At 41.0% G+C, this 23,094-nt stretch overlaps 1 protein-coding gene across 2 annotated transcripts in view; it reads left to right on the top strand.

The window, feature by feature from the left end:
• The window catches only part of NCAM2 (neural cell adhesion molecule 2), a 447,029-nt gene that overhangs the window by 288,794 nt on the left and 135,141 nt on the right, over positions 1–23,094 (top strand). For both annotated transcript variants that reach the window (XM_068270575.1, XM_068270576.1), the window contains exon 7: positions 12,071–12,231. In XM_068270575.1, the coding sequence (XP_068126676.1) occupies positions 12,071–12,231 (161 nt within the window). The remainder of the gene's footprint in view (positions 1–12,070; positions 12,232–23,094) is intronic.

Genomic DNA, 23,094 nt, shown 5'->3' on the forward strand with positions numbered 1-23,094 from the left:
AAACATGGGAGTAACATTGAGCGCGACGCAGAGCGAAACTCCTAACAGCAGAGTCATGGGTAAGTTAACCCCCCTCTGCTGCAGGCATCTCTGGCTAATTTAAATTTCAATTCTGAGTATCTATGACTATGAGTGCATAGCTACTCGGAAAGAGCATCCCTAGCCCGAACATATTTTGTGGCACTTTACAGAGAGAAAGAAAACATGGTGTATATAATAATCTAGACAATGATTATATTTGCACATTCAATTGCAGGACTTCTTTCCAATTTTGTATCAGTCTGATAAAATAAACATGTTTGCTTCTTAAAGTGGAACTACTCTCAGTGAACACTTTGTTATGAAAATAATACAGTCAACAGTGTGAATTAATGAATCCAACCTTCTGTTACCAATTGAGGATTGTGGTGCTGTAGGCTATAGTAGAAAGACGTACATGAAAAAAGGGCAGCTGGAAATTTTGGTGTCCAGAAATACTATTTCCATGCCAATGATGATAGTAAAATATCGGTAATATGTACCGATATTTTAGCTAAGCCTAACCCTTTTCTCACATTGAACCCTTTCTCTACCGATGCCTAACCTTAACTACTCTCCCTGAACACCTAACCTTTACCACTCCCCCATGGCTAACTGAAGCCATCCCCCTCACACCTAACCTTAATCGTCCCCTATGGTTAACCTTAACCTCCCACCAACGCTTAACCTTAACCACTTAACTTAAGTCCAAAAGGTCCGCACACTCAGTATGAAAGAATGTGGTAATGGTTACAATTCTGTTGTATGCCTTGATAAAAGGGACCATTGCCCAAATTGGTTGCTGGTTATTGAATGGACATCTGGCACATGTTGTGAACAACAATTACATGTTTTTATATTGAGCGTGCTGACCTTTTTGGTTGGTTCCATAGAAAGAGCTTGGCTGAAATTTGAACCTGATACATCTGTGGAAATTGCATGATGCAATAACATCAGCATGGACCAAGATCTCAAAAGAATATTAAAGGAAAAGTAACATATTCCATACATGTCTCTCTGTTCACACAATTTGTAGACATAGTAAATATAGTTATGGGTAAAAACACTATTTCACAATTTTCCTGTGATGCAGACTTGGGGCTTGATTCACAAAAGAGTGCTAACTGATAGCACGGCCGTCTGCTTTTAGGTCACACATACTTTTGCATAGTTTGGTTGCTTGGAACTAGGAATGTTATCATAAGAGGGAATTTGGATTGAACACAATTAGGCAGCTAGCACATAGTTACATAGTTATTTTGGTTGAAAACATTCATCCGTCCGTCAAGTTTAACCAGGGGGGGAAAAAAAATGCACACACCTCCCTGAACCCGCACATTCCCAGTTGATCCAGGGGAAAGCAAAAAAAAACCTTACAAGGCCTGCTGGGCCAATTAGTCTTAAAAGGGAAAAATTCCATTTACACGTATCTATGGTTGTCACCTAAAAAACTCTGGTAATAGGTTAAATCACATTTCTGCATTGGTTTGGAATATTTCTGTACCAAACAGTTTGAGTTTCCCAATCAGAAAACTGTTCAGAGGTCAAAGGGCAAGAAGAAGGATTCATAGGTCAATAAATGGTCAAATGACTTGGAGCTTTGACTTGAATTGCAAAGCTTGACATCTAGGCTGCTGTGCTATGTGTGCTGTGATTTGAGGTACCCAAGGAACAAAGAATGTGCGTTGCTGGCAGGCTGCTGGCAACGTTCAGGTATCCTGATGTGACTGTTTTTTTAAGTACCACCAAACACTTATAGCCTTGGATTTATGCAAGAATTATTATTCCCCTTTATAGGAAACAAATATGTCACTTAATTATGACAGCATTGCATATAATCACTAGTAATTGGAAATCTTCTGATAAATTGTTGTTTACTGAATTGCTTGCTATTTTTAAGAGAAACATGATAATCGAGGATTTCCTTAACCCTTAAGCTTTTCACTTTTGCTTGCTATTTTTAAGAGAAACATGATAATTGAGGATTTCCTTAACCCTTAAGCTTTTCACTAAGAGCCTAGTATATGCTTTGACTTGTTGGATATGTGGACTTGATTATTCAATGACAACCGTGCAGTTTACTCCTAACCCTGAAGATGGAGGTTAGAGAACTAGCTTTAGTTCAACCTTAGTTTGAGTTTATTTGTTAATTCTGTTTTCTACATAGATTTTAATATTGGTCATATAGCTAATATAAATGTTTTCTGCTGTGACATTCTGAGTTATAATGGGAAATCTCACTTTTAAAATTGGTCATTGCTTAGTTTTGAGTTTGATTTACAAGGATGCTTATTCTTGTTACATTGTGTAAGATTGGCTATCTACATTCATTGTATTTGGTAGGCTTTTAGCCACTGCTCCAATTGCCTAAATCCGCTGGTTGCCTTAGTTATGCCCAGTCAACCCTTAGTCGTCAGTTAATGGCTTGACACAGACTACAACAGCTTGCTTAGGGTATCTATTTATCTATATTGACAAGATAAAATTTATGTTTGAGTAGTTTATCTTCTCTTTATTTCCATGCTTGACAAAAGTTTTATTTGTCTGTTTATGCTGATATACTCTTTATGTTACGCAACATTTTCCCTGTATGTATATTGTGTTATTCTTACAATAAAAAAAATTATTGTTAACAAAAAAAAGAATTATTATTGGGTCATCAGCATTTTTCAGAAATGAATTTGTGTTATTTGTATTGCAAAATCTAAAATTAAATTAACGTCAAACTGTTTTATTAGAGATGTAGTTTACAATCCTATATATGATGGGCAATTCTGTCTATATTTAGTCTGAGAGTCTCCACATATATAGAGGCGAGAGACATCCTGACAGCTTTCCTCTGCAAGTTGTTTGATTGACTCTGATGCACTATGGCTAGTCCATGGAGAAATATACTCCATGGACTGTCTGCATTGTATTAGAACAGCAAAAGAGCTTATTGCTAACATGAGTAGACATCTCGTAGCAGTTAAGGTTTTTCTCAGTGTACAAGTGAGAAGTTGAGATTGTCTCTATAGGGTATATTCACTATACTGCGGTAAGCATAACATCATGCATAATGTCTTACTGTGTGATGAGTAGAGCATAATGCAATACATTACATGCAATGCATAATGCTCTACATACAGTGATTAAGACTTAACATGCATTATTCTGCTTACTTCAGCTTTGTGAATATATTCCTATGTTACAGTTAAAGTAAAATTGTGCAACTGGCTGTGTGTGCCCTTGAAGGTGAGCAGTCCATTATTTTCACTGTGCAAGACAAATCTAACAGCCAGTTCTTAAAAGACAGTGGCTTCTAAAAATCTATAAAACACATTGGGCCCTATCCAATTCATTTTTCTCCTAAGTTTTCTTCTAGAAGAAAATTGTTCTTAGCTGCTTAAAATAACTTTTCAGCTCTCTGAAAAGTACCAAAAAGTAGGTCAAAAGTACTTTCAAGATTATTTTCAAGAGTATTTTCCTGATGCCACCTAGGAGAAAACTTATGAAAAAAAGTGAACTGAATCGCGGCCATTGTTTCCTTTCTTCTTTGTTTATTTTTTATTCTTTACAAAAGCACTCTCTGGATGAGATAACACCTAACGGCACAGGGAAATTTGGAGCACCATGCACCGCCATGGGCCCTAATGTGAATTATGGCTATAGCATTTCTCAGGCAGTAATTTGGGGGCTGTCAAAAGACTGCATCCAAATTACTTTAAAAACATCGTAATTCAGCTGCCAGCTATTGCTGGAGGCTGAATTATGCTGTTTTTAAAGTAATTTGGATGATGTCTTTTGACAGCACTCAAATTACTGCCTGAGCAATTACGTCTTTCCCCTGAGTCCATGGTGGCCTGGAGGGGGAATAGTAATTAACACCGCTGGGTTTTTTGCTGAAGCAGGGTGAACTATTTTTCAGCTTCACCCTGCTCCCAAATTTCCCAGCGCTGTTTTTGCATGTATGCCTCCCTGGAAATAATCTAAACAAAAATGTTAGACAGCTAGCCTACTAGTAAAAAAAGCCATTTTACTGCCTTTGTGAGTTGGATTCAATAAAAACCCTTGGACTTTACCTGCGGGTGTGCGGATTTCGTTTTGTTTGTATCCTGATCTGCCGCATTTGGTTTCCAGCACCTTGCTCCAGGTAATAGAGGTTGAGCGGTCCCATCTATTGCATCTCTACTAGTAAAAAAACACGGAAAAAGGGAGGAGCAAGCATATACTTTCACCTGTGCCAATGCCAACTGCTCTCACCGCTCTCCTCTCTGCCCCCCCCCCACATTGTACCTGAAAGCAGCCCAACATCTTCTTCTATGTCGCCGGAATCAGGGTGACTTCCCAGGCACTGGCCGGGCTGCCCATGGTCGGGAGCACACTGAGCATGCGTATGACATCATGCGCATGTTGTAATGACATCCGATACACATGCCCAGTGTGCTCCCAGCCACAGGCAGCCTGGCCCACACCTGTGCAATCACCCCGACTGCGGCAGAAGCAGGGTGAGCTATTTTTCAGCTTCACCCTGCTCCCACATTTCCCAGTGCTATTTTTGCATGTATGCCTCCCTGGAAAGAATCTATACAAAGATGTTAGACAGCTAGCCTACTAGTAAAAAAAAAACATGGGAAAAGGGAGGAGCAAGCATCTACTGTCACCTGTGCCAATGCCAACTGCTCTCCCCGCTCTCCTCTCTGCCCCCTGCATTGTACCTGAAAGCAGCCCAAGATCTTCTTCTAAGTCGCCGGAATCAGGGTGACTTCCCAGGCACTGGCCGGGCTGCCCATGGTCGGGAGCACACTGAGCATGCGTATGACGTCATGTGCATGTTGTAATGACATCCGATACCCATGCACAGTGCGCTCCTAGCCACAGGCAGCCTGGCCCACACCTGTGCACTCATCCCGACTGCGGCAACATAGAAGACGATCCCTAGCTGCTTTCAGGTACAATGTGGGGGGCAGAGAGGAGAACAGGGGGAGTGGTAGGCGGAAGCAGTAGATTTGGGCGCATGAGACAAGTGGACAAAAAGGGCGCCCCATTCACTTCCATTATAAATATCGTTTAATGGGCGCTGAACGGGGAAAATAAGGCGCCGGAGATTTTTAAGGATTTATAACGGCGCCCGGAGATTTTTAAGGATTTATAACTATGTTTGTGATGATTTAAGTTTACAAAATGAGCCCGTGACGAATAACGTTTATGAAGATAATAAATCACTATTTCTAAAACATTTCTAACACATTATTATCCACCCAAAAAAATAATTTACATTTTTTTTCTTTACATTTTTTATTTATTAATGTCTGTAAAACATTATTATCCATAGGGGGTTTTAGGTTTAGGCACCAACAGGGGGGTCTTAGGTTTAGGCACCAACTGGGGGGTTTTAGGTTTAGGCACCAACAGGGGGGTCTTAGGTTTAGGCACCAACAGGGGGGTCTTAGGTTTAGGCACCAACAGGGGGGTCTTAGGTTTAGGCACCAACAGGGGGGTCTTAGGTTTAGGCACCAACAGGGGGGTCTTAGGTTTAGGCACCAACAGGGGGGACTTAGGTTTAGGCACCAACAGGGGGGTCTTAGGTTTAGGCACCAACAGGGGGGTCTTAGGTTTAGGCACCAACAGGGGGGTCTTAGGTTTAGGCACCAACAGGGGGTCTAGGGGTTAGGGATAGGTACAGGGAGGGTTTTTAATAAACGAAAATATAAGTTTCACTTTACAAACAGGGAAGATTAACGTTTTAAGAATTGCCGATCTCATACACATTATTTAGTGATTTATAAATTCTTAAAACACTATTTATAAACGAAATTCTACACAATAATTTCTATAAACGATATTTCCATTTATCGTTTATACTACGCGCCCTTTTTTCCCGACGCCCTTTTCGTACGTACGCGTGGTAGGCATCGGCACAAGTGACAGTATATGCCTGTTAGTCCCGTTTTCCATGTTTTTTTCAGATCTGGTATCCTGTAAGAGTTAATAGATAGACAGATTTTCACTACCTACTGTAAGTGACATAGACTTAAAAAAAAAAATATATAGTGCATTTCAGAAAAAAATAAATTTTATGTGTATTTTAAATTTTCCAATTTTTTTGCTATAGATGTCCTTTAAAATCTCGAGTAGGCTATTTCTGTAAATGACAAATAGCTAGAAAGATGTGCGATTGATAGTTTACGGTATGATAATCAAATCCTATTTTAGCTGCAATAATACTAAATAGCATTAAAGATTTCTTTATAATATCAAATTACTTCAGCACTGGTGAGTATACAAAAATGACCATTTGACATCACAATTAATAAGAATAATGGTATAATAGTCTAATTTTTACACAGTATCATCCATCATCATGTGACAAAATTTAAACAAGACTTTACTTGCAAAGACCTTTTATTAACGCTTGATTTAATCAGTAAAGCTTTAGGAAGATGCTTCTTAACTGTCACCTGCTAAAGGCATTTAGTATGTTTCCTGTCAGATTTATTGTTCTAACAAGGGAACAGATGGAAGGAGATCACTAGTGTCTCTTTTATAGCTGTTATTGTGAAACTTGATTTCATTTTACCATGCGGTGATGATGAGATAACTGTAGGTATATCATCAGTAGAAACTAACTAATATCTTCTTTTAAAGTCCAACTATACTGTGCAGAGAAAAATGATAAAAATACCTGTATGACATGATTGGATGCAGTTGCTAAGGTGACAGTTTATGGGCTCCGATGCTGTACAGATGCATCACTAGACAGCGGAGTCATGCATTTGTACAGTATCGGGGCCGCAAACTGTCACCCTAGTGATTGCATCTGATCGCTATGGGCAGCGGTCATTAATGGTATGCACAGATCTTAAGGTCAAGTGTAGGTGACAAAAGGAGTTAATAGGCTAGGTGGGCGATAACGCTTGCCTTCACTGCATGAAAAAAAATCCTTTTCTTTTACCGTGACACAGTCACTTTAAATGACTTATTTTTTTTCTTTTTTAAACTTTTTTTCTCTAACATTTAGTGAATGATTGCTGTTATTTGCTATTGCAGTAATCATTCACTTGTGAACAAGTGCGCTCATGCGCACAAGTGCATGCATGCATGTGTGTAGATATATACATGAGTAGCAGCAACAAAGGCAGGCGCATGTGGAAATGCAGACCAGCAGATTTTAATGTAGGATGAAGATTCTACATCCTGGAATACAAAGGGGAGGTCTTCTGGATGTAAAATCTACATTATGGAATCTAAATTGAACACATAGATTTTTGCAAAATCTGAATTTTTGTGAAAGTCATTTTAGCAAAAAGTGGGAACATTTGCAAAATAAACATTTTTCTATGTATACATCCTGTTTTGAAAGACATTTAAAATATGCACATGCTCATGTCCTTACAGTTTTACAAAGCTTTTGGAAAATCCTATACATTTTCAGAAATAGTTATTTTTTGTGGAAATCTTGGCAAGGGAATATTGCTGTAATTATGCATCACTTTTCACCCCTTTTATACCTTAGTACAGTCTGAAAACTAAGCTCTTTGGAATAGAGCATTTCCTTGGTATACTGAGTAAGCTCTGCTTTCCTAGGTAGTCTTCCTACTGTCCAGTGTCATATTATAAGTAGTAGTGGTAGTAGTAGTAGTACTTGTTGTTGTTATTATTGCTACTGCTACTACTACAAAATAATAATAATAATAATAACCGTAGGTGGCAAAAATGTATATGGTCATATTGTTGTCCATGAAGAAAGCAGAATTGGAAAGAAATAAAAACAAAAATGTGGGCAGTTTTGTGCTTTTTAAATAAAAACAGTGGATATTTACAGATGTTTGTTACTGTCTCATGTGTCAAGTATATATTTGAGCATCTATGGCAAGATAAAGGCTTGCAATAAACAGTATGATCTCATGAGCAGCCATAAAGTCTGCTGCACTGGTCACACATCATATACTACTTGTTTACTGTTATTTAAGTATCCATGTTATGATTCTGTAGTGTTATAGATCATTAACAGGGCATACTCATAACCCTGTTCCAAGTTATACAACTTTAAATTCAGCAACTGTCCAGGTAAGTTTAGACATTAGTAGCAAGGAATTTACTGGTATCTTAGGTAATCTCTAGAACTGCTTATTAAAACCCTGATTTTATCATTATACTAAGTTTGGCATCATTTCTAAAAAATTCCCCTAGACCTCTTATCTGTTGACTTTATGGTGTACGTAGGTGAGAGCCATACAGCCTTGTATACATGATTGATTAAAGTTAGCTGAGGCAGCTGATAATGGCTGATAATCAGGTGTGTACACAGAGGCTCCTGACACCAGACCACTGACCCGCAAGCAATCCGCCCTGCGGATCATCTCTCACTAGTCATGGCCAAATAGTTTGTGCTTGCTCGTGAGATCATGCACATACCGCTCCTTTGTTCATCTGCCATCCTCACCTAGCAACAGAGCACATCATCTACACAGTTGACTTCATGACTGTGCAGACCGGCCCAGCAATGTCACCCAAGGGGATCAGGTTTTGATTCCTGATGGGCGACATCAATCAAAAGGTTTATACACACCTTAAGACATTTAGGCAGGGGTCACACTTGTCTTTCAGTTTCTACACTTTTCAGAAAACTGAAAGACAAGTGTGACCTCTACTTTACAACAGCTAATGTAATTTATAGAGAAAACTGACAAATTGCGCAAGATGTCAGTTTTTTTTCTGCGCGTGAAATCTGCATTCAAGTGTGACCTAGCTCATTGATTAACATGAGTTCTCAGTTGAAAACAGTTTTTCTGTGCAGAAAACGCGCACGAAAGCTGACAAGTGTGACCCCTGCCTTACACTTTCAAACTGTCCTGACTCATTCCTATTCATTACCAGTTGGTTAATCAAATTTTGAGGTGTAAACATGAAATGGCTGTTTTCTTCTAGGTTTTTCATACTGCATGTTTTGGGCTCTTAATTCTGTATCCTTTTTTACTGACATGAATTTGTCAGTTCTCTGACATGGCTATTTATGATGGATCATCTGGTTTCCTGATGGTGAAAGTCAGTATTGTGGATATTTCCTGACAATGGGTTTTCTATATACTGGTGTTCAGTTTACTATCTTTGATGTACAGTGAGGAAACATTATTCTCAACTGGGGCGTAGCACTAAAGATCTGAATGTTATCACTTGAGGGCATGAGCCCACTAACGCAGTTGTATCCACTTCTATCCGCTTTTCAGCATCTGTAACATTGAAGTGTAACTGAAAAGCGGACACAACTGTACCAGTGGGCTCAGGCCCTGAAAGGGGATTTCCAGTTTGTCGAAGAACAGAAAATATTTGAACATAGGATAGTTATCTTGTTCAACGCAAGGAAAACTGGACTACAGGTTGACCTATAGCATTTTTACATCATTTCCCTACATTTTGATGACCTTTTTCAATATTTCTACTTCTTTACATAGGGATCACTTATGTTTAAATTTGAGTTCTTATATTCTTAAAATAATACACAAAATAGATTATTATACTATTTCTAAGCTTAAAGAGACTCCGTAACAAAAATTTAATCCGGTTTTCTTCCATCCTACAAGTTCCAAAATCTATTCTAATGTGCTCTGGCTTACTGCAGCACGTTCTACTATCACCATCTCTGTAATAAATCAACTTATCTTTCTCTTGTCAGACTTGTCGGCCTGTGTCTGGAAGGCTGCCAAGTTCTTCAGTGTTGTGGTTCTGTGATGCATCTCCCCCCTCCAGGCCCCTCTCTGCACACTGCCTGTGTGTATTTATATTAGTCCAGCTTCTCTCTGCTCTATTATCTTTTACAAGCTGGATAAATCCTCCTCTGAGCTGGCTGGGCTTTCACATACTGAGGAATTACATACAGGCAGAGCTGTCTGCACTCTGCAGGAAGAAACAGCCTGACACTTCAGTGGAAGATAGCTGCAGGGGGAAAGAAACACACAAATGATCTCTTGAGATTCAAAAGGAAGGCTGTATACAGCCTGCTTGTGTATGGATGTATTTTCTATGTGTGGACATACTGTACATCAACCTACTTCCTGTTTTGGTGGCCATTTTGTTTGTTTATAAACAAACTTTTTAAAACTGTTTTTAACCACGTTTAATGCGGCGTGGAGCAGCGAAATTGTGACAGAGGGTAATAGGAGATGTCCCCTAACGCACTGGTATGTTTACTTTTGTGCGATTTTAACAATACAGATTCTCTTTAAAAGTGGGGTTAGATACATTCATGTATCTAATAAAAGAATGTTATACTGTTGAAAGTTAAGCCTTCAAAAAAATATTGGAAGACCAAATTTAAGAAAGCATTGAATACATTTCTCTTTTTTTTGTTTTTTTTTTACAGCTGCAATCTCCTAACTTACCATTTTAAGCATTAAAATGATTAACTGCATAAAATATGTGGTCAAACCAATTTATCAGAAGATTACTGAACTAAACACAGTAAAATTATACTGTAGGTGATTATTATAGAAAATGATGGTTTCTGCTATTTTTAAAGTTAAATGTGGGGCAGCAACCCTAAAACCTATGCAGGCACTTAATTCAACATATTTAATTATCTTATAAAACACCTTAAAAACCATTCACAATTCTATAACAGGATGTTTGGCTGCTAACTTCCACAGACATCATTGGATAAGTCTTTACTCATAACAATTAAATTGTTATATGGGTGAATTTTGAGACATTTTTCTCAGCTTAAATCTGCTTTAGCCTGGTTATTTTCTTCTGCCTTTGAAATCATTTCACACACATAGACAATAGTTAAGCAAAGGAAAGAGGGAAATACAGGGATATCACACAGTCATTTAAGTGTAACTGAGATGTAAAACAAAAAATATACATACCTGGGGCTTCCTCAAGCCCTGTTCAGGCTCATCAATCCCTTGATGTCTTCCTGTGGTGCCTGGATCCTTTGCAATTGGGCCCGGCGATTCAGCCAGTCGGGGCGAGTTGGTGCAGGTGCAATCTGCCCGTGTGCGCTCCCCGTTCTGATCTAGGCGATGGGAGTGTTCTGTGCCTGTGTAGTAGTACTGAGACGGCACAGAACACTCACGGCAACTGGCCAAATCACCAGGCCGAATTGCAAAGGATCCAGACACCGCAGGGGGACGGATAAACCTGAACAGGGCTGGAGGAAACCCCAGGTATGTATATATTTGTATTTGTTCTACATCTCAGGTTTACTTTAAGGCCTCTGGGAGGTTTCTGAGGGCTGTTTCACACTGCAATCGACTCCACAGCATTTTCCCTGTGATTGCCAATCATTGGTGATTGACAAATCACTAGTGCAGTGGCTCACTATGGGAGCATTTTTACAGTGGAGCATTTGTGATTGCAAAAACACTGCATGCGACGCTTTAGGAGCAATCATGAAAAATTGTGTTGAAATCGCCAAAAATGTCACAATCATGATTACGGTGTGAAATGGCCCTGAGTCAGTTGCTGTGTAAGCATGAACACTCAAGTCAGGCATTTATATTTTAGTTTGCAAAGAGAGGATGTGGATGAGAACTTGGCAAATATTACTTTCACTGGTCACATAGGGCTTGATTCACAAAAGAGTGCTAACTGTTAGCACGGCCGTTTTCGCGCAAATTTTCGCATTGCGCGCGTTCACGAATTTTCGCGCGAAGCGATAATGTTTTCACGCAAAATCGCGAATTTTCACGTGAAAACGATATCGATTTCGCAGAGTAATTTGCGTTTGCGCGTGAAAACGTTATCATTTCACGTGAAAATTCGCGATCACGCGCAATGCGAAAATTCGCGCGAAAACGGCCGTGCTAACAGTTAGCACTCTTTTGTGAATCAAGCCCATAGACATTAGATGATTGTCTAAATGGCTAAGGTAGCTTATACAAGCTTTTCACTGACATCATAAGTACATAGCAGCATCTATAAGAAGCAATGGATGTTTTTATTGTATAGTAAAAACACTGGAAAAAACATAAAATTGGTTTTAAAAAGAGTGCAGAAGTGTCTTTGTCTGGCTGTAGATATAAACAAAATTGTAATTTTTAACAGCAATGGCATGTTGTTGTTTTTCTAGGAATGGAAAAATGATTGAAGAAAATGAAAAATATTTGCTAAGAGACGATAATACGGAATTAACCATTAAAAACATTATGAATGGTGATGCAGGATCCTACACCTGCCGAGCAACAAACAAAGCAGGAGTTACTGAAAAACAGTCATTTCTACAGGTATTTGGTAAGTCTGTTATGTACTTTTGGTAGGTCCTTACCTTTAAACCTTGTACTAATTATTAAAGTCACTTTTTTGTCACATAGCTATTAGAGTGGACAGTTCACCTGTACTTTACCAGCAAACATATCAAGAAATGTGGATTATCTCTAATTATCTCTAATTTGTAGACTGTGTCAGTAGATAAAAAGAAGTAGAATGTACATTTTTTATGGACAACTAGCTGATTGCCCGGCGTTGCCCGGGTATGTATTTGGCTGGTGTTGGCTCCGCATACTTTTTCTAACCCTAACAGACAATTACTCCATGACCAAGTTTGTGAGCTTTGCGGTCTTTGGTATCAATAATTTGCATTGAAATGGAAAAAATCTGATTGGCTGTTAGTAGCTCCACCCTCTTTTCTGAATTTGAACTCCAGTCACCCAATAAACAACTGTACCAGGTTTGAGGCCTGTGCCATTAACAGTGCAAGAATGGCAGCAATTAAATATTCCCCTTGAAAAGCAATAGGTGAAGCTTGATTCACTTTTGTAGACTCCACCCACTTTTCTTAATATTAATCCCAGTCACCCAGTGACCAACTGTGCAAAGTTTAATAACCCTGCCATTAGCAGTGTAAGAATGGCTGCAGTTTACATTTTCCCAGGGAAATTAGTTTTTTTGTCTCCACCCACTGATGACCCGGCGTTGCCCGGGTATGTATTTCACTGGTGTTGGCTCCGCCCACTTTCTAACCCTAACGCACAAACACTCAATGACCAGGTTTGTGAGCTTTGGGGTCCTTGGCATCAATAATTTGCATATTCCAATAGAAATTAAACAAATCAGATTGGCTGTTTGTGGCTTCACCCCCTCTCCAGCATTTGAACCCCAGTCACCCAATGATCAACTGTAGCAGGTTTGAGGCCTCTGCTATTAACAGTGTAAAAATGGCAGCAATTTAAATATTCCACTTGAAAATCAACAGGTGAATTTTGATTGGCTATTATAGGCTCCACCCACTTCCCTGAATATTAATCTGGGCAAAGTTTGGGAACCCTGCTATAAACAGTGTAAGAATGGCTGCAGTTTATATTTTCCAAGTGAAATTTGTTTTTGGCTCCGCCCACTGTTTGTAATCTGGACACACAGTCACTCAATGACCAAGTTTGTGAGCTTTCCTTGGCATCAATAATTTGTATTTTCACATGAAATGAAATGAAACAAATCTGATTCACTGTTTGTGGCTCTGTCTCCTTTTCTGATTTCGAACCCCAGTGACCCAATTACCAACTGTACCAGGTTTGAGGCTTGTGCCATTAACAGTGCAAGAATGGCAGCAATTTTAATATTCTCCTTGAAAAGCGACATGTGATTTTTGATTGGCATTTTTAGGCTCCACCCACTTTTCTGAATATTAATCCCAGTCACCCAGTAACCAGCTGTGCAAAGTTTGAGAACTCTGCCATTAATAGTGAAGAATGGCTGCAGTTTACAATTTCCCAGAAAAATCTGTTTTTAACTCCCCCCACTTTTTGTAACCTTGACACACAGTCACTCAATGATCAAGTTTGTGAGCTTTTGGGTTCCTGGCATCAAAATTGTGTGACTGGAAGCAGTTTATCCAGCAAAGAAATCTGGCTGTTTGTGGCTCCACCCCTTTACTGAATTTGAACCCCAGACACTTAACGACCGACTGTAGCAGGTTTGAGGCCTCTGCCATTAACAGTGTAAGATTGACTGCAGTTTCAATATTCCCCTTGAAAATCAATAGGTGAATTTTGATTGGCTCTTGTAGGGTCCACCTACTTTTCCGAATATTAGTCCTAGTCACCCAGTGACCAACTGTGTGAAGTTGGAGAACCCTGCCAATAACAGTGTAAGAATAGCTGCAGTTTACATTTTCCCATGAAAAAAGTTAGGTTTTTTGGCTCCGCCCACTATTTGTAATCTTGACATACAGTCACTCAATGACCAATTTTATGAGCTTTGGGGTCCTTGGCATCAATAAGTTGCATTTTACCATTGAAATTAAACAAATCTGATTGGCTGTTTTTGGCCCGCTCCCTTCAGAATTTAAATCCCAGTCTCCCTGTGACTGACTGTAGCAGATTTTAGGCCTCTGCCATTAAGAGTGTAAGAATGGCAGCAATGTAAATATTCCCCTTGAAAATCAAAAGGTGAATTTTGATTGGCTGCTGTAGGCTCCACCCACTTTCCTGAATATTAGTCCTAGTCATCCAGTGACCAACTGTGTCACCTACCCACCCAGTTTGAGAACCCTGCCAATAACAGGATGGCTGAAATCAATCTAACAAATCTGATTGGCTGTTTGTGGCTCCAGCCCTTTAGTGAATTTGGACCCCAGTCACCCAATGACTGACTGTATCAAGTTTGAGGCCTCTGCCATTAACAGTGTAAGAATGGTAGCAATGTGAACATTCCCCTTGAAAATCAATAGGTACATTTTGATTGGCTGTTGTAGGCTCCACCCACATTTCTGAATATTCATCCCAGTCACCCAGTGGCCAATTGTGTAAAGTTTGGGAACCCTGCCATGTTAAAAATTTAGTTTTTGGCACCGCCCACTTTTTCTAACCTTGACATACAGTCACTCAATTATCAATTTTATCAGCTTTGGGGTCCTTGGTATCAATACTTTGTATATTCCCATTGAAAAATAAACAAATCTGGATATTTGTGGCTCCGCCCCCTTTCTGAATTTGAACCCCAGTCACCCAGTGACCAGTTGTACCAGGTTTGAGGCATCTGCTATTAACAGTGTGAGAGAATGGTAGCAGCTTCAATATTCCCTTTGAAAATCAAAAGGTGAATTTTTATTGGCTGTTGTAGGCTCCACCCACCTTCCAAAATCTTAATCTCATTCACCCAGTGACCAACTGTGCAAAGTTTGAGAACCCTGCCGTTAACGGTGTATGAATGGCTGCAGTTTATATTTTCCCAGGGAAATTTGGTTTTGGCTCCACCCACTTTTTGTAACCTTGACACACAAACACTCAATGACCAAGTTTGTGAGCTTTCAGGTTCCTGGCATCAAAAATGTGTGAATGGAAGCAGTTTATCCATCAAGGAAATCTGATTGGCTGTTCGTGGACCCGCCCCTTTAGTGAATTTGAACCCCAGTCACCTAATGACCGACTGTAGCAAGTTTGAAGCCTCTGCCATAAGTAGTGTAAGAATGGCAGCAGTTTAAATATTCCCCTTGAAAATCAATAGTTGAATTTTGATTGGCTGTTGTAGGCTCCACCCACTTTCTTGAATCTTAATTTCATTTACCCAGTGACCAACTGTGCCAAGTTAGAGAACCCTGCGATTAACAGTCTAAGAATGGCTGCAGTTTACATTTTCCCATTTAAAATGAATGGCTGAAATTTGATTGGCTGTTTTATGCACCGCCCACTTTTCCTGGATTTGTAACCTCGGTCGCCAAGTGACCAACTGTGCCAAGTGTGGGGACTCTGGCTTGATTGCTGTGAGAATGGCTGCCTTTTACATTTTTTCCATTGACTTGAATGGGTGAAATCTGATTTGCTGTTTGTAGCTCCGCCCAGGTGTGCAGGGGGGGCGCGAGACCCCCAGAACCTATCATCCCAGGTAGTAAGGGATCTGCATACCAAGTTTCGTTCAAATCGGTCAAGCCGTTTTCGAGTGATCGCGGCACATACACACACACACACACACATACACACACACACACACACACACATACATCCGATTTTATATATATAGATGAATGAAAGTGTGAACAAGACGTAATGCACAAGCAGACAGAGGCACCAAAAGGATAAAATATTCTAAAACGTTTAAAATGAGAGGAGGCAGAGGTGGACATACCTCCTCCAAGCAGACACACACGAGTGTTGTGTATATTCAAAACAACAAAAATGAATATATATACCCTAGAAAGTACAAGTTCAACGCATTTCGTGGGCATCTCCTGCTTCATCAGGCAATAGAAACGGAGCATAAAACTCAAATAGGTCTGGTGCAAAGCTCAGCGTCTCTGTGTAATATGTAATGTGTAATAGTTGACTGAGGGCTAGTTCACAGTGCTCAGTTGCATTGCAGAGTAATTCTGCATGTCGACTCACTGCCCATTCAATTTGATGGGCCTGTTCACACTACTGCATTGTAACTGACCATGTTATTCTAAGTCGCTGCCTGCAGGCTTTGTAATAAAGTCTTTATCCAGTCGTCATTGGAGTTCTCATTTATTATAATGTGTGTGTTATTCAATGGACCACTGTGAATCCAGCCATGGGCCCTTATTCAATTCATTTTTTCTCCTATGTAATATTTTCATAACTTAACAATAAAATGCAGTTGCAGAGTGCTGAAAAATTATTTTAAACAAAAGATGAAAAATGATCTTCTAGGAGAAAACTTAGGAGAAAATGTGAACTGAATTAGGCCCTTATTCAATTCACCTTTTCTCTTAAGTTTTTCCTAGGCACTCTGCAAAAGTAAAAGTACCAAAAGTAGGTGAAAAATACTATCAAAATTATTCTGAGTATTTTCTTGCTTGCTGATGGCTTAACCACTTGAGGATCACAGTCTTTTCGCCCCTTAAGGACCAGAGCCTTTTTCTCCATTCAGACCACTGCAGCTTTCACGGTTTATTGCTCGGTCATACAACCTACCACCTAAAGGAATTTTACCTCCTTTTCTTGTCACTAATACAGCTTTCTTTTTCTGCTATTTAATTGCTGCTGCAAGTTTTAGTTTTTATTATATTCATCAAAAAAGACATGAATTTTGGAAAAAAATGACTTTTTTAACTTGCTGTGCTGACATTTTTCAAATAAAGTAAAATGTCCTATACATTTGAGCGCGAAAGTTATTCTGCTACATGTCTTTGATAAAAAAAAAAAAAACATTCAGTGTATATTTATTGGATTGGGTAAAAGTTATAGCGTTTACAAACTATGGTGCCAAAAGTGAATTTTCCCATTTTCAAGCATCTCTGACTTTTCTGCGCACCTGTCAGGTTTCATGAGGGGCTAAAATTCCAGGATAGTACAAATACCCCCCAAATGACCCCATTTTGGAAAGAAGACATCCCAAAGTATTCAGTGAGAGGCATGGTGAGTTCATAGAAGATTTTATTTTTTGTCACAAGTTAGCGGAAAATGACACTTTCTGACAAAAAAAAGAAAAAAAAAAAGTTTCCATTTCTTCTAACTTGCGACACAAAAAAAATGAAATCTGCCACGGACTCACTATGCTCCTCTCTGAATACCTTGAAGTGTCTACTTTCCAAAATGGGGTCATTTGTGGGGTGTGTTCACTGTCCTGGCATTTTGGGGGGTGCCTAATTGTAAGCACCCCTGTAAAGCCTAAAGATGCTCATTGGACTTTTGGCCCCTTAGCGCAGTTAGGCTGCAAAAAAGTGCCACACATGTGGTATTGCCGTACTCAGGAGAAGTAGTATAATGTGTTTTGGGGTGTATTTTTACACATACCCATGCTGGGTGGGAGAAATATCTCCGTAAATGACAATTGTTTTATTTTTTTTACACACAATTGTCTATTTATAGAGATATTTCTCCCATTCAGCATGGGTATGTGGAAAAATACACCCCAAAACACATTATACTACTTCTCCTGAGTACGGCGATACCACGTGTGGCACTTTTTTGCACCCTAACTGCGCTAAGGGGCCCAAAGTTCAATGAGTACCTTCAGGATTTCACAGGTCATTTTGAGAAATTTCGTTTCAAGACTACTCCTCACGGTTTAGGGCCCCTAAAATGCCAGGACAGTATAGGAACCCCACAAATTACCCCATTTTAGAAAGAAGACACCCCAAGGTATTCCGTTAGGAGGATGGTGAGTTCATAGAAGATTTTTTTTTGTCACAAGTTAGCGGAAATTGATTTTAATTGTTTTTTTTCACAAAGTGTCATTTTCCGCTTACTTGTGACAAAAAATAAAATCTTCTATGAACTCACCATACTCTTAACGGAATACCTTGGGGTGTCTTCTTTCTAAAATGGGGTCATTTGTGGGGTTCCTATACTGCCCTGGCATTTTAGGGGCCCTAAACCGTGAGGAGTAGTCTTGAAACCAAATGTCGCAAAATGACCTGTGAAATCCTAAAGGTACTCATTGGACTTTGGGCCTCTTAGCGCACTTAGGGCCATATGCAATTCACTTTTTCACCTGAGTTTTCTCCTGGGAGATAATATTTCATCTTCAATTTAAAATAACTTTTCAGCACTTTTCAACTAAAAAAGTACTAAAAAATAGGTGAAAAAGTACTATCAAAATTATTTTGAGTAATTGCTTGCTTTCTGGTGGCTTAAAAGACATGGGGCCATATGCAATTCACTTCTTCACCTGAGTTTTCTCCTAGGAGATAATTTTTCATCTTCGATTTTAACAACTTTTTAGCACTTTGCAATGGAAAAAGTACCAAACAGTAGTTGAAAAAGTACTATAAAATTATTTGGAGTATTTGTTTGCTTGTTGGTGGTTTAAAAGGCATTTTATTGACAAGTTTGAAAATTTCAAGTAGGAGAAAACTCAAGTGAAAAAGAGAATTGCATATGGGCCATGTTATTTACAAGTTTAAAAATATCACCTAGGAGAAAACTCAGGAGAAAAGGTGAATTGCATATGGGCCTTAGGGTGCAAAAAAGTGCCACACATGTGGTACCGCCGTACTCAGGAGAAGTAGTATAATGTGTTTTGGGGTGTATTTTTACACATACCCATGCTGGGTGGGAGAAATATCTCTGTAAATGACAATTCTTTGATTTTTTTTACACACAATTGTCCATTTACAGAGAGATTTCTCCCACCCAGCATGGGTATGTGTAAAAATACACCCCAAAACACAATATTCTACTTCTTCTGAGTACGGGCGATACCACATGTGTGACACTTTTTTGCAACCTAGGTGCGCTAAGGGGCCTAACGTCCTGTTCACAGGTCATTTTGAGGCATTTGGATTCTAGACTACTGCTCACGGTTTAGGGCCCCTAAAATGCCAGGGCAGTATAGGAACCCCACAAGTGACCCCATTTTAGAAAGAAGACACCCCAAGGTATTCTGTTAGGAGTATGGTGAGTTCATAGAAGATTTTTTTTTGTCACAAGTTAGCGGAAAATGACACTTTGTGAAAAAAAAACAATACATATCAATTTCCGCTAACTTGTGACAAAAAATAAAATCTTCTATGAACTCATCATACACCTAACAGAATACCTTGGGGTGTCTTCTTTCTAAAATGGGGTCACTTGTGGGGTTCCTATACTGTCCTGGCATTTTAGGGGCCCTAAACCGTGAGGAGTAGTCTTGAACCCAAATGTCTCAAAATGACCTGTGAAATCTCATTGGACTCATTGGACTTTGGGCCCCTTAACACAGTTAGGCTGCAAAAAAGTGTCACACATGTGGTATCGCCGTACTCAGAAGAAGTAGTATAATGTGTTTTGTGGTGTATTTTTACATATAACCATGCTGGGTGGGAGAAATATCTCTGTAAATGACACATTTTTGATTTTTTTACACACAATTGTCCATTTACAGAGAGATTTCTCCCACCCAGCATGGGTATGTGTAAAAATACACCACAAAACACATTATACTACTTCTCCTGAGTATGGCGATACCACATGTGTGACACTTTTTTGCAGCCTAGGTGCGCTAAGGGGCCTAACGTCCTATTCACAGGTCATTTTGAGGCATTTGTTTTCTAGACTACTCCTCACGGTTTAGGGCCCCTAAAATGCCAGAGCAGTATAGGAACCCTACAAGTGACCCCATTTTAGAAAGAAGACACCCCAAGGTATTTCGTTAGGGGTATGGTGAGTTCATAGAAGATTTTATTTTTTGTCACGAGTTAGTGAAAAATGACACTTTGTGAAAAAAACAATAAAAATCCAATTTCCGCTAACTTTTGACAAAAAATAAAATCTTCTATGAACTCATCATACACCTAACAGAATACCTTGGGGTGTCTTCTTTCTAAAATGGGGTCACTTGTGGGGTTCCTATACTGCCCTGGCATTTTACGGGCCCAAAACTGTGAGTAGTCTGGAAACCAAATTTCTCAAAATGACTGTTCAGGGGTATAAGCATCTGCAAATTTTGATGAAAGGTGGTCTATGAGGGGGCAAATTTTGTGGAACCGGTCATAAGCAGGGTGGCCTTTTAGATGACAGGTTGTATTGGGCCTGATCTGATAGGATAGGAGTGCTAGGGGGGTGACAGGAGGTGATTGATGGGTGTCTCAGGGGGCGGTTAGAGGGGAAAATAGATGCAATCAATGCACTGGGGAGGTGATCGGAAGGGGGTCTGAGGGGGATCTGAGGGTTTGGCCGAGTGATCAGGAGCCCACACAGGGCAAATTAGGGCCTGATCTGATGGGTAGGTGTGCTAGGGGGTGACAGGAGGTGATTGATGGGTGTCTCAAGGTGTGATTAGAGGGGGGAAATAGATGCAAGCAATGCACTAGCGAGGTGATCAGGGCTGGGGTCTGAGGACGTTCTGAGGTGTGAAGGGTGATTGGGTGCCCGCAAGGGGCAAATTAGGGTCTCATCTGATGGGTAACCGTGACAGGTAGTGATAGGGGGTGATTGATGGGTAATTAGTGGGTGTTTAGAGGAGAGAAGAGATGTAAACACTGCACTTGGGAGGTGATCTGATGTCGGATCTGCGGGCGATCTATTGATGTGGGTGGGTGATCAGATTGCCCGCAAGGGGCAGGTTAGGGGCTGATTGATGGGTGGCAGTGACAGGGGGTGATTGATGGGTGGCAGTGACAGGGGGTGATTGATAGGTGATTGACAGGTGATCAGTGGGTTATTACAGGGAATAACAGATGTAAATATTGCACTGGCAAATTGATAAGGGGGGGTCTGAGGGCAATCTGAGCGTGTGGGCGGGTGATTGGGTGCCCGCAAGGGGCAGATTAGGGTCTAATCTGATGGGTAACAGTGACAGGTGGTGATAGGGGGTGATTGATGGGTAATTAGTGGGTGTTTAGAGGAGAGAAGAGATGTAAACACTGCACTTGGGAGGTGATCTGATGTCGGATCTGCGGGCGATCTATTGGTGTGGGTGGGTGATCAGATTGCCCGCAAGGGGCTGGTTAGGGGCTGATTGATGGGTGGCAGTGACAGGGGGTGATTGATAGGTGGCAGTGACAGGGGGTGATTGATAGGTGATTGACAGGTGATCAGTGGGTTATTACAGGGAATAACAGATGTAAATATTGCACTAGCGAATTGATAAGGGGGGGTCTGAGGGATATCTGAGCGTGTGGGCAGGTGATTGGGTGCCCGCAAGGGGCAGATTAGGGTCTAATCTGATGGGTAACAGTGACAGGTGGTGATAGGGGGTGATTGATGGGTAATTAGTGGGTGTTTAGAGGAGAGAAGAGATGTATACACTGCACTTGAGAGTTGATCTGATGTCGGATCTGCGGGCGATCTATTGGTGTGGGTGGGTGATCAGATTGCCCGCAAGGGGCAGGTTAGGGGCTGATTGATTGGTGGCAGTGACAGGGGGTGATTGATGGGTGGCAGTGACAGGGGGTGATTAGGGTCTAATCTGATGGGTAACAGTGACAGGTGGTGATAGGGGGTGATTGATGGGTGATTGATGGGTAATTAGTGGGTGTTTAGAGGAGAGAAGAGATGTAAACACTGCACTTGGGAGGTGATCTGATGTCGGATCTGCGGGCGATCTATTGGTGTGGGTGGGTGATCAGATTGCCCACAAGGGGCAGGTTAGGGGCTGATTGATGGGTAGCAGTGACAGGGGGTGATTGACGGGTGATTGACGGGTGATTGACGGGTGATTGACAGGTGATTGACAGGTGATCAGGGGGGATAGATGCATACAGTACAGGGGGGGGGGGGGCTGGGGGGGGGGTCTGGGGAGAATATGAGGGGTGGGGGGGTGATCAGGAGGGAGCAGTGGGCAGAGGGGGGATAAAAAAAAAATAGCGTTGACAGATAGTGACAGGGAGTGATTGATAGGTGATTAGGGGGGTGACTGGGTGCAAACAGTGGTCTGGGGGGTGGGCAGGGGGGGGGGTCTGAGGGCTGCTGTGGGCGATCAGGGGGCAGGGGGGGGAAATCAGTGTGCTTGGGTGCAGACTAGGGTGGCTGCAGCCTGCCCTGGTGGTCCCTTGGACACTGGGACCACCAGGGCAGGAGGCAGCCAGTATAATAGGCTTTGTATACATTACAAAGCCTATTATACAAATGTGCAGCGGCGATCCGGGTGCTAGTAACCCGCCGGCGCTTCCGAACGGCCGGCGGGTTGCTACGAGCGGTGGGCGGAGCGAGTCCCCATCGGCTGATCGCGTCACGAATGACGCGATCGCCGCATAGCCACTCCCGCAGCCGCCCCCGCCGATGGGCGTATTGCGGTCGTTTGGCCCCGGACTTTGCCGCCACCCATCGGCTGGGGGCGGTCCTCAAGTGGTTAAAACGTGTTTTATTGGCAAAGTGTAAAAATATTACCTGGGAGAAAACTGAGAAAAAGTAAATTGAATATGGGCCATAGACAGTGAGAATGTGAAATCGACCCAGATGTATTTGTAGCAATAGTGGCACATGTCCTGACTTAGAAATTATGTTGGGGTCCCTAAAAACAGATGTCCATCCAGTTTTGGTGCCTCTTGGCAAGTCACATTCCTTCCTTCTAAGGTTTTATTGTTAGGGGGTATTTGTCTCGCATCAGCAGCATGAAATTTTAAAGTGAACCTTAAACCAAAAAAAAAAAAAAAGTTTTACTCACCTGGGGCTTCTACCAGCCCCCTGCAGCAGTCCTGTGCCCTCGCAGCCACTCACTAATCCTCTGGTCCCCCGTTGCCAGCTAGTTTCGTTTTTGCCGACAGGCCCGTCAGGACTG

The sequence above is a fragment of the Hyperolius riggenbachi genome, chromosome 2 (assembly GCF_040937935.1).
Source record: "Hyperolius riggenbachi isolate aHypRig1 chromosome 2, aHypRig1.pri, whole genome shotgun sequence".
In the NCBI taxonomy this organism is placed as follows: domain Eukaryota; kingdom Metazoa; phylum Chordata; class Amphibia; order Anura; family Hyperoliidae; genus Hyperolius; species Hyperolius riggenbachi.